The sequence below is a fragment of the Rhopilema esculentum genome, chromosome 19 (assembly GCF_057945365.1).
Source record: "Rhopilema esculentum isolate cy_ngs chromosome 19, ASM5794536v1, whole genome shotgun sequence".
In the NCBI taxonomy this organism is placed as follows: Eukaryota; Metazoa; Cnidaria; class Scyphozoa; order Rhizostomeae; family Rhizostomatidae; genus Rhopilema; species Rhopilema esculentum.
In genome coordinates, this window is record NC_142833.1 from 9,485,296 (window position 1) to 9,498,356 (window position 13,061).

Here is a 13,061-nt window from a genome sequence, read left to right on the forward strand (position 1 = left end):
TACACTACAACGCTCCGCTACGGAGTGACTCCGGAGTGATTTTCGTATTACCTCCAGTACGGATTTTCACCCCGCTAATCAGAGCATTGTGTATCGGATTCGTGCGGCGTAGTGTAACTCAAACCCCTATCCAATATGAGAGTTACACCGCTCCGATAGCAATCCGGCATAGTGTAACTGGTACCTTAGTTAGTTTGGAAATATTCTTTAAAGTAGAGCATAGTCCAAATACAGTATCGAATTAGGACATTTCTATTAAAGGAATGTAAGCATCTTGCTGCTTGATTCCAAGGTTGTCTTTAATATTAACAAACATTTTTGCAATAGTATGATTATCATTAACAATTTTGATTTCTTCTTTAAGATAAATAGCTCGGAATGTATTGACGTTATCTTGGAATGTTGGCTACAAAGTTTTTAAGAAATTGCAAATGTTAGTTACATCCTTACTTTCAAAGACCCATATAAGCGAGGATTTTTACATAACCTTCTTGCAACCTGCCTAATCAGAAATTAAAAGTGTGGGTCATAAAGATAATTTCGAGCTTTGAGGAAATTCTGGCAAATAACCGGAAGTCACGTCACCAGAAATTTGAATGTTCCCATTCAGCAAAGCCTTCAAATTTTTCAGACGTCATGATGCAAATGGAAAATGCAAGCAGAACTGATTTTATAATCATCAAACCTCAATTTGATAATATCTAAAAGCAAAAGGTTATGCCAATTGAAACAGTTGCGACACTTAAAAGAAAGAAATCAGATTTTTTCAGTTGGCAATCTATTTGAGTAAATCGAAGTGCAGCTTTGCTTGAAGCAATTTTGGGATTATAACACCATCTACAAGGGCTTTTTGATTAGAAAAACACCTTTAGAATGTTGATTTTTACACTTGAACTTAAAGGAAGATAAAATATCACTTATCATAACTTTTCTATCCACTGATTAGGTTAGACAATTAAAGCAAAATATTTAGTCGGTAGACAGTAGTTTATTTCAAAATATAGGGTACTTAACATCTCTTTTTCTCGTGATAAGAGGTATCAATTCGAGTTTTAAAAGGATTGCGTTTCGACCAACCAATAGAGGTCCGTTATCTGTTAGGTTACGTGCCGGTGTGATTCTGGCTATGTAGAATGCAGAACCTAGAGAGCATATTCATGGGAGCGTATTCTAACATATACTGTTAGCTGTTTTGATCGAATTTTTGCAAGCCTGCTTTTTACCTGACCACGTGCCTCGCCAAAGCAAAAAAATAAATCCTCTTCTTTGCAAGCTCCATTCTATTAGCCTCTTTCCTAGCTATTGCCGTGTGCCAGAAGACAAGAACACAGACCTTGTTATCTGGCTTGTTTGCATTCGCGATATCTGCCTGACAGTCAACTCAACTATTATAAGGCTAAAAATTCTAGAAACAATCGAAAACCTGCCAGGGAGAAATCCTTAGTCAAATACCAGAAACACACTCATTTTTACCAAGGATATCACAGGTGGTTTTGTTGCTATTTGCTTATAGCAAGACTTCTGAAACACAAGAACTGGATACAAGACTTAGCAACTATAGACCTCTGGGTCATGCAGGACAATTTCATCCCAGAATTTGTTGGATGTGCAGCTCTACCTACACGTTATCGAGCCTGTATGACAGGCCGGGAAAATAGTAACTTTCATGATACTTATAACAAATCAGCATTTTTCAATTTTTTAATGAAGAGTGTCTAAATACAAAAAAACATAATAAAAACGCCCCAGTCGGTTTAAAACTGACCAGTGCCTGAGCAATATCGATATATTGTTAATGTAAAAGGTGAATAATTTCGCAAAGCAGATAACAAACAAAACACAGAAAAATTCTAATAACGAAATTCATGTCTTACATATTAAAATAATGAAAAGCATCATATCCAGAACTGAAGAAAGCACCAACGGAAATGGAACGATTTTTTGGGTGCACAGCTCGCTTATATCAACTGTCTGCAGTAATCTTCGTCATAAATCGAACAGTCCCGTTACAGGTACAGCTGCAATGCAGTGACATTGTTGACCCTCCGACTTTAACAAACCTTGTGCCTTAAAGAAATTAAATTAAAAGCTTCAATATACTTGGCGAAAATGCCTCTATTTTGTAAACCAACCAGAAGATTTAAACGTTTTAGCAGACTGATTTGTAAGCCTTTCAAAAATCAGTATTATATTTCATTCATTTGCGATAATTGAATAAGTAAAAATATTCTTTAAACTTCGGTGCAAATAATTGAGAAGTGATTAGAATACAGAGACAATTTAGGTTGCACACATGCGTAATTATTTCACAAGCTTAACGCTTTAAAAACGACAGAGCTGGTTGCTGGTGAGTTATTTTATCATTAATATTTATCAGTACTTTAAGCAAGGAGAATTTATTTATAACTAGTCGAAATACTTGTTTTGATATGGACCTGTTTCGATATGGATATAAACCTTCATCTGTCACTGCCTTGACGATTTTCCTCGACTTTGGAGATTTGGTTTCAATACAGACATTAGCCTGGAAAAAAAATCATTTGAAGCATGGCATCACAATGTTTTCAAAAAAAGATTCTAAAATACATTTTCACCCGTAACTTAACAATGATACAAAAAATTGACAAGATTCACGCGAAAATAATAATGGGCCATAGAAGTTAAGGAAAGCCTATGATTCAGAGCAGACGAGGTTGAAACAAGCTTCATTATGGTGGCCCAATAGACTCGTTTCTGTTTTCACTTGCTTGTGCAAAAAACCAGCGATTTTATATCGTATCTAGACACATTTTGAATACTTCTGTCTGGCGAATATAATTGTCAGACGAAAATTTTAGATGGGCTTCACGCTTTGATTTCATAGAAATGTTTAGTTCTAAAGTTTTAGCTATAAAATTTGAAAAATCTTAGTTTCAAAAAGAAGAAAGTGAACGATAAAGAATGGAACTTCATAATGCAACGTGAATACACAGTAATAATAATCATCAGCAATTTAGAAAAATTCTTGTTGTAAAGTAACTTCGCAGATACAGGCTCGGCCAAGGTTTATTCTGCGCTCTCCCCAGGCTTCACGCGCGATAAAGTGTGATTTGCAGTTAGTATGTTAGTTAGGTTTTAGAGTTAAGCACGAGTGATGATGTTCCTGATAATTATGTAGTAGTTTCTCTTTGGTCAAATATTCTCAACCCACATGGTTTAGAGCTTACAAACATTCTTGTACATCAGTAAATTCAAAATTTCCACGCACAAGGCGTTTTAAACTACATTGAATAGCAAGAAAACTATTACAGAAACATCGGTTTATACTCAAACATTACAGAAAAAAATACCCTTCAAGCCAGTAAAATCATCGAGGTTTTTTTTTCAACATTTCTAAAACCTAACTATTTTGCAATAGAAACGGGACATACATCACCAGTAATTTAAAGCAGTCCCACACCGAAAAAGAGTATCTAAAATGACCTGAACCGCTGCTTACGAGTAAAAATTTTTTATATAAATGTTGAAAGAAGCATTCCTTACCTCAATATAGACGATGAGTAAAAATTGGAGAAAAAAGGTATAAAGCACCCTGCGAGGATCGAGAAGAAGGAGTAGAAAAATTCATAGAGATTATCGGAAATGAGTTATCGGAAAAAGTAGAAGAAAAAACCACATCATACATTTTATTATGCTTTTGTTGCAGCTTTTGTTGTTGAACATTTTGATATAATAAAGCGGACGAATCGTTGTCTTCTGCTGGCATTTCACTGCTTTGCGCTTTGATCGCTTTTTTAAGGTTGCCAGTCTAAAATAAACAGAACAGTAGCTACACAGTCAGGCGAAATAAAAAATTGCATTTTCTAAAGAGGCAGAGAGCAGACCTTTATTGCAAATAATAGACTATTTGTCCTTTTGATAAGTTCCTATTCATGGTGAGGACAAATTAAGATGGGTTTATTTTGTCAGTGCTCTTTAATAAAGACTTTACAACATCAAAAAGTATTGTTAGCGAGCAAAGCAATATCGTATGCCAGTAAAGCAAGCGGGGAATTCGATACGATGGCGATTTCACTTTTAAAATGACATGAAGACTTTATTGTGAAGGTCATGCTGACCTTGAAATGATAAGAAAAACCAGAGCTTATCTGGGTAATGGAGATAGGCAAAGCGCGATTCGTTTAGAACAATAAACAAACTTTAATTCTTATGTTGGCAGGGCGAACCTATGGCTTGCAACAGAATATTAATGTATGACCTTGCTCTAGCCCATTCAAACAAACCCTTTGCTAAATCATCTTCATTCTAAGAAGAAAGCAAGCTGATCGTATTGGAAAAGGTTTTGCTTCATCGAAGAAGTTCTGCAATTTCATGTTGGATTTGATGTGCTTGGTTTGGTATTTGATATATGACAATTGAAGAAATATAAAAGCCGGTATAAATATGGGGGTATTCGACGAATATGGTACAAATTTCTAGAATAAGTCAAGAAAGTCTGTGTTCTAAGCACCTCCTCTTCAATTTGCTTCTTTAGCCTCAGCCTATGCTCCTTCGTGCTATTTGATCGAGATATTTGCTTGTCAAGGCTTTCAAGAACTTCATCGCAGCTCTTGCACCTAAGTAATCAGAACAGATAGCTCAAAGATTGATATCGAATAAAAACAAAATGTATTTGATTTATTTTCCTGCTAGACAAAAAACTAACCTTGTCTGAAAATACTTTCCTTGGTTGCTGTAAGCTCGACAGTGAAAATACGTTTCTGGCTGCATTAAATCCAAAATATCTTAAGTATTACAAAGAAAAGATATCTTCAACAGCTGATAACTTTTCAAGAAATTGAAATTGAACTGTACCAGAAAAAGATATATTCAACTAGTGATAAATGTAATGCATTGCTCTAACGGCTATCACTATATATAATTGCTTCACCAATCTGCTTACACCATTCAGCTTACACCTATCTTCGCTGTAACTAGGTGGCTTTTCGATATTTACTCAGAATAATATGTTTCCTCAAAAGGTATTCTCTTTACAGCTACTAATTAATAAAACAGCTAATAGAAGCAGTTTCAAAAAAAATCATCGACAAATAAAAACACTTACCATTTTTCAAGAACATCTGCAATAGAATCGATTGTTTCTTCTTTGATATCACGACCAATGACGAACTCGATTTCAAGCTAAAAGGTATTCTGACGTTTTAAAGGAACAAATATATGTAAAATCAGGTCAAAATAAATAGCAGTAGTTCCATCATATCACTTTTGAAATAATTTTCTGTTCATTTTCTGTTCATTTTCTGTTCATTTTCTGTTCATTAACTTTTAACAGAAAACTCCCATTTGGAAAAAGCTAACACATATCGTAAATTTGACATGATTTCTGTCACGTCAAATCTAAAAGTATACACTTTGAAATGAAAAAACTTGGAAAAATGGAAAATGATAATTTACAGTGAAAATTTGGCAGTAAAAGGTAAATGCGCAACAAGCTCGGACAAGTGGTTGCATTTAATAGTAAAGAAACGGGTGATGCAAGGTCAGGTTCTTAGAAATGCCTCTTTGTTTTTGAGTGGTTTGACCCTGGTGTCATAGCTTTGTTGTGGTAGAGATCGAAACAGGCTATCTTCGCTATATAGAATTTTAAGTTCCGAAATACCTCACACCACACAAAAAAATATTGCATAAATCAAACCATTGACATATTGATGTGACTTTGTTTTACTTTAAGGCTGAATAGTAGCAGACAAATTGCTAGAACACACCAAAGTAACAATTCAAAAGATCTTCGCCAAAGTATCAGTTCAAAAGTAGTTTACCTGCTGTCTCTTCTGGTCTAGTTTGCCTCTAAGAATTCCAACATATATTGTTTCAATGACCAAATCCTACAAAAAAATTGAGAAGACATTTGTGCAAGACGTTTAATTAGTCCATAAAAGATTATACGATGCTATGAATAATAACAATTTCTATGGTTTAGACAAGACAAAACAGTTTCATTATTTTGAAAAAAATAAAACAGACATTTTGAAAGATTATATATTGTATCGCCGGAAATAGCTACCACCACTAAATAAAAGAGAGATAAATTTGTATTTCTCTAGGGATCTGTAACTTGAGTTCAATCTACTTGGTCACATCAGAATTTAATGCCCGGGCTTCAGGGTTCATTTGATGCACAATCAACAACTCTATCAAAACCTACATGCTCTTTAGCCAGCTTCCCATTCATTTTCCAATAACAATTACAAAGAATTTTGACTATTCCATGAAGTAAAGATTATTACCTAAGCTTTTGCGGACAATCCGGACTTTATTAGCAGGCAGGAGAATTTTCTACTTGTTTCTGAACCTAATTCTTATCTGAATACCCTTCCTCGGACAATTCAAAGCATAGACCAAAATTTGAGAAAAGTAACTTCCTATCGACGTTCAATGAGACTACTAGCAAAGTATCCACTTAACTAATAATGGCTTACTTTAAATGTGTGAACAGCCTACAGACTTTCGCACTGACGGCAAAGTAGAGAAGATTTAAAAGATGGCTCACCTCTAACTGGCGCACACTTTTCATGCCAAGTTCTTGTAAAAGTGTGGAGTAGGGAATGTGCTATGTGATAATGATAATATAAGTCATTGTGAAAACGAAAATAAAAAGATTCCAGAAAAATTTGCCTATATCACTTTGTTATAATAACAGGCCTTAAATAGCTTCATTTGTCTTTATAGCTTAAAATGTATGTCATTTAATTCTCATGTATAAAATTTTAATGGAAATTTATCTTAATGGAAATTCCTACCATGTTTGAAAACAAAAAACAGACTTGTCTGCAATATACCAGTATATACTTAAAAATGGAACACTTAAAACGAACCAATTTTCAAAGCACCTTGCACGTCAGAAAACAAAAGTTATCAATTCATAATTTTTGAAAGTACACTACTGTCGGACATCCTGCAAAAGCAAAAAAAATGTTTTTTCAAATGACATGCGAACTGTACCGACGTTTGATGAAAATTCTCTTCAGACACAGTATACTGTTACCTCATCTCTGCCTTTTTCTAGTCTAATGTTTCACGCAATAATATAGATTTTAATAAAGATTTCATTAGTTTAATAACAAGAAAATAGAATAAAAAAATGCAAGACCTGTACTAACGATTTGCCTGCATACCTTGTTTATTGATGCAAGCTCGATGATTGTGAGATGGCGCAGCTTCATCACCTGTGCCTCACTTAGTTCTGGAAAGTTCTGAACATTTGCTTTAAAAGTGAATGAGACACAAGCTTAACATCAAAATAACAGACACTACGATTTACACAAAATTTAAACTTATGACACCTATGCAAATATAAAAAAAAACTTGAGGGATGATGCAAGAAATCAAAAGTCTATACGTGAGACTTTCTTAGTTGTAATGGCATTTGGTTTAAATGTATTCTTGAACCTTTAAACTTTTGAATCTATGGCTGAACCACATTTCAATTATGATATCTGACAGCCAAGAGAAGAGATAGGAGGGCATGATATATATGCAGTGATACAGTGCCAGGTGAATTGATCCATTCATGTAAGATCAGCTAGTGGAAAGATACAAAAACTGTGTAAAAGCACTTTGTTGTATAAATGGTTTAAGGCCTATGGGACAATACAAAACAAAGAAAATAGTAGCCAAATGATAACAGGCTGCCAGCAGAAACCATATTTATTGACATATGACGGCCTTCCAGTATTTTAGTTTATCAAGTAAGTATATGAATATAATTTGAAACCTAATAGCCATCCTTTAAAGGCATCCAAATCATTTAATTTCATCAGCAACATAATGAGGAAAGGGTGCTTAACAATGGAACATAATACAAAAGTTCTCTGTATTAAACCTTTTGGAGGATGACAATGATTGAATTTAAAAAGTTTATCTTATCCATGATAGTTTTGTCCTGACACTCTGTCACCTACAGTTTCATTTATCATACATTCATTGTAAAAAAATTAATTACCAGTGTAGTTGCTGTACTTCCCATAAGCAAATAAATTTAACAAATTCCATTCTTTCTCGAGTTCGCAAGAAGCAATCTATAACAAAAATTTAATTGTTGAAAGATCACATCTGCCATCATTGACTCCACTGAACATTCAAAAATTCATTCTATTATCAATTGCATCTACCATCTAAAGCTTTCTCTAGTGTTACTTGCAGTGGCACAAACATGTCTTTTTGTTTCTTTTTCCTTCTCAAAAGTGTAATTTTGGAAAGAAAAGCTGATCAAATTAAAAGTTTCTTTGTCTCAAAAACAATTAATCGCAGGTCTTTTACATACAGCATTTTAGCAAATTTGTAGATGACATAAGATATTTCTAGATTATGATGCGCTAGGTTGAAAAGAAAATATTGTAATATAGAGATAAGAAGAAAAGACTATTTTTCAGGCTGTGACCTTGCAACAGGTGAAAATAGTACCTTTTAGGCAGTGCACTTTAATAAACAACCACAATACCTCATATTTGAACTTTACTTAAAGGTATGCATTTATCAAACAGCTTAGTTTTTTAGCTATTACTCTTTTCTACAAAAGTATGAGCTAAAGGGGGAATTAACAAACAAACATCTCCTGAACAAGCACCGCAAACAAGTATCTGTCTTATTGGTAAAAATTGTATGGAAATATATCTTACATATGTCTAATATTGATACAGATATGTCCAGAATAACTCTATTAGCTAACAATATTTAAGTATTTTTTATATTATCTTGATGCAAAAATGTGATCATGTTAGCTTATTTTATTAGTCACAATCATTTGGTCCACCTAACCCTCTCCCTCTCCTGGGAATTTTCTCCAAGCCTTCAAACTATAAGAAACTTTAACTCTTGGGTTTAAAAAATTCTTCATTAGACTATTGATTATAAGAGTTGCAATTAGCAAAGCAGAAATTGTTAGCGATGAAAAAAAGATTAGTTAACTTGAAAATGATTGAGCAAATTCAAACCACTAAAAAATAAGGTCTCAAAATAATTAGATAGATATCAAAATTCCCAATAAACTAACAAACAGGGAAGATAAAAACAGGGTTTGGTATGAAAAAACCAGAAAGCAAGATAGTCCAAATTGGCAAAGGTTGTATTGCTTTATTAAGAAATAGTTGTTGATGCCTAAATGCCTTAGGCAGATGACAGAAGAAGATAAAAAAGCAGAGGAAGGGGATGATTTTCATCCTAAAAAGAAACCTAGAGCAATCTAAGAGTACCTTAAACACTTTGAAGCAAATCATAACTTAAAATAAGGGAATGTTCTCTGAAGTTAGTAACTTCTTACCATAAGTCATTAAAAGTTAAAATTAGATAGCAACAATATATTTGAAAATATTTTCAAAATCTTTTTTGAACATCAATGTTAGCACCTTATGAAAATAAAAAATGAATATGCTTTACCTCCTTAATATTTGGCAATCTCATCAATTCCCCAAATACATAAACACCTGGTGCCTCTGTTACTTGCTTGATTAAATGACCAACAGCTGTACCTTTGATATTTTTTGCCAAGAGCAAAAACTGTTCTAGAGGATTTTTGCTTGCAATTTTAAAAGCTGTGTCTGCCATTCTTCTTACTGCAATTACAGCAATAAGAGTTTCACAGAGCAAATTAAATAAAGGTCTGGAAAGGATGAGCTAAAAATTTGATAGAAACATCAATACCATAAATCTTAAATCAAAATTTATTAAAACATTACTTGTATTTAATAAATCATATATATCAACACATCATGTTTCTTGTGTAAGGTGAGGTAAACCAAAGATTTAAAGCCTAACCACCCGATAAGCTGGCAGAACTTTCTCTGTCTTTAATTTACACTACATACATAAACTATTCTAATTTTGACCATAAAATGTGCGAAATTGCAAACTAGATCTCAAAATTTACAAAATCAGTTTTGTTTGTTTTATATTGTCTATGAAATGGCCCTTCAAAGACTCAAAGCTTTTGATATTTATGTATGAGGACACTGTTTAGTGGGTATGAGAGGACCAGGGTGTTTCCTCGTACTTAGGCCAGAAGATCTTTGGCGTACACCCAGGTTTTTTTTCGGCATTGAGAGTGCAAACCAATAAAAAGATTTTTGACATACTTGAAATTTTTGTTAGTTGGTATGCTAAACATAAAGCCAGGTACATAGTTAACGTAAAATAAAAACTCATACACCACAGTTTCTTTAATAATCAGTTTTTTTGTCTGGTGCAACAATGTTTAAATTGTTTTACTAACTGCTTTTATATTTTTGGTGTACCTAAACAAATGCTTGGTGGACCTTTGGTGTACAGTTGACATGTGGAATGCACCCTGGTGAGAGGAAGCATATCTGAGTCATGCAACTCACTAAATGATCAAAGGATTTCTGAAGGAAAGCCAATAAATTCACAATATGCATCTAAGAAGGGCAATTCTTTCTTAGAAGCTTTGAGTTAATATAGAACTGTATTATTTTAGAACTGTATTGTTTTATCTCTGACCATGACAACAAACCAAAACTCAGATTTTGGGATAGTTGGAGGGTCAAGGTACCAACCTTCTGATGGAAGATGGTACATGATGATGATGATTAACTCAAAGCCTGTGACAACCGGCTATAAGCCAGTCATTTTGGTTATCAGAAGATAAAAGCTGACAGAGAGAAAATTCTATAAATATGTACGCATATGTCTGGTGAAAAGCCAGTCATTTTGGTTATCAGAAGATAAAAGCTGACAGAGAGAAAATTCTATAAATATGTACGCATATGTCTGGTGAATGGCTATGGTCTTGGTCAATTGCATAGAGCTATATATCTCAAAGCAAGAAAAACTCCCACAAAAGGCAGCGCAAATCATTATCTTCTGTGTAATGTTAAAAAGTTGAATTAAAATTGCTTAACCACATATTGATGTGTACATCTGAATCAAGTCAAGCATGCATGAACAATCATATGGTTTTTATCTTGTGTTTCTGAATGCAAAATTTGCCCAGCACAGGACAGATATTGCCAGGGCGCCTCATAAGTGCCAACATGGTCTGTGTGACAAAATAGTATACTTCTTGTTTTGTTAACATTATCTATGTTTTTGCATTCTTACTTCAATATTGACAAGAAAAGTGGCATTTGAACTGAATTTTTACACAATTTTTTTTCTAGGCCAGGAGGTTTCCTGTAGTTTTAGTCAATGCAGTGCAAAATCTGATTCCTCAATTGGCTTGCCTGAGCAGATATCAAATCTTGAAGTCAAGAAGGTTCATCTGCCACATCAATCACGGACAAATATATAATTCGCTTTTCAGTTTTGGACACAAAATCTTTTCAGGACATGTCACACTTTCTAGACTTGACATGACAATTAAATGTAATTTTTTTGATCAATTACTGTTGCGAAATTGAGAATGCTGTGCCACACTATAACTTGGGAAAAACATAGGAAAAATGCTGTCAGCAATCTATGTATTTCTAATATCTTTATTTTTGTTCTATATATTCTTCTCTCATTTCTGTAAAATTGATGCGATGTGGTGGTGGTAGATATTACGCTTTTAATCTTGATGTTTATAAAATCTATAATAACAAAAATTGCGCAACATTGAAATTGAATGAGGCAAAAGTTTGAATTTAAAGGTACATTGTTGATCTACAATTGCATAGAGCTATATATGTCAGAGCAAAACTCACGCAAAAGGCAGCACAAATCTTTCGCATCTGTGTGATGTTAAAAGTTGAATCAAAATTTCTTAACCGCGTATTGGTGTGTGAATCTGAATCGAGGCAAGGAGGCATGAACAATCGTTGTCGGGAGGCAGGAACCGAAGAATTTATTCATTTTCATTTTTATCTTCTTTATACACAAATAAACCCTTCAGCTATAAAATACCTAAAAAAATTGCAAATTGAAATAAGCTAGTCATAAGAAACCTTTTGAAAAATTCAATTGGCTGTTCTTCCCAGGCACGGCGCAGCCATTAGGCTAGCATGGGCTATAGCCCCCCCCCCACTTTTTGGCAATAATAGGTTTTAAGGTCTTTCAAATATGGAATTTTTGATTCGTCTTTTTATAGCCAATATGTCAACAGTATTAACTTTAACATTACGTTAACATCATTTACACATGGTCCCTTTGTCAACGTTCACCTTCTTGACGTAAAGCAAATTGGGTGTTAATTATCTCTGTTAATTTTTTTGGGTTTCCGCCCCTAATTTCAGAAGAGGTGCGCCTCACCAAGTCAGTCAGCTGTTCGAAGTTTACGGAGAGAATGATGTGATCAATGGTAACATGGATAGTAAAAAAGAACATAAGAAAGAATCATCATCACCGAAGATAACAATTTTTTTTAAAAAGGACACCTCAGATAAATAAAGTAAGTTACGCTTATGTTATAATTACTTTTCTCTCACGTTCTTTTTTATTAGAACACATTTTATAAGAACAACGAGGCTTGCTATTCTAAAAATAAGAACATCATCAGAAGGTACCAACCTCATTAAAAATTAGCAGGAAAAAGCAAAGTGTTTTTAAATTTCTTTTTCTATTGTTAACAAAGAGGAGAAAACTTTTTGGGTAAACAACCTGTGCTGCGAATTTCATGTAAATTAGTTATCGGGTCTTAGAAGCTATTTGTAGTATGTATTTTTAGAGAAATCAATATTACCATAAAAACAATAATAAGAACATGAGTTCCTCAAATTATCAAAAAAATAGAACATTGAGCATCGACAAAAATTATAAAAAAGAATGTACACCATCAAATCAATCACTTGCTATTTTGAACTTTAAAACTTAACTTTAATCTCAAAGACCAAATTTTGTTTAATTCAGGGATTAGTACGGAAAGCAATAAAATGATAAATTTGATTCAAAAAACTCAAATGACTCACCCAGAGGAATGTACTTCATCTATAAAATTATCCTTTGTTACTCAACGGAGCACCCCAACATGCCAAAATCTAACCTCTACAACAACTACACATTCTCCTGCCGCATCAGTCACATTTCAAGAAAATGCTGCAATATCCATCACCACACCTTTCCAACCGATTCACTACGACTTTCCAAAAACAAAG

General features: G+C 33.7%; 1 protein-coding gene across 1 annotated transcript; it reads right to left on the reverse strand.

Moving 5' to 3' along the window:
* Positions 1-1,835: 1,835 nt before the first annotated feature.
* LOC148958027 (COP9 signalosome complex subunit 7b-like) lies at positions 1,836-11,760 on the reverse strand. The gene is made up of 11 exons (XM_065205401.1): positions 11,676-11,760; positions 9,415-9,590; positions 7,982-8,057; positions 7,155-7,243; positions 6,530-6,589; positions 5,799-5,864; positions 5,084-5,160; positions 4,490-4,595; positions 3,663-3,787; positions 2,436-2,524; positions 1,836-2,067 (listed from the first exon to the last, which is right to left on the reverse strand). Exons 2-10 carry the CDS (start codon positions 9,580-9,582, stop codon positions 2,467-2,469), a joined length of 825 nt encoding a protein of 274 aa, XP_065061473.1. The 5' UTR covers positions 9,583-9,590; positions 11,676-11,760; the 3' UTR covers positions 1,836-2,067; positions 2,436-2,466.
* Between the last annotated feature and the right edge of the window lie 1,301 nt (positions 11,761-13,061).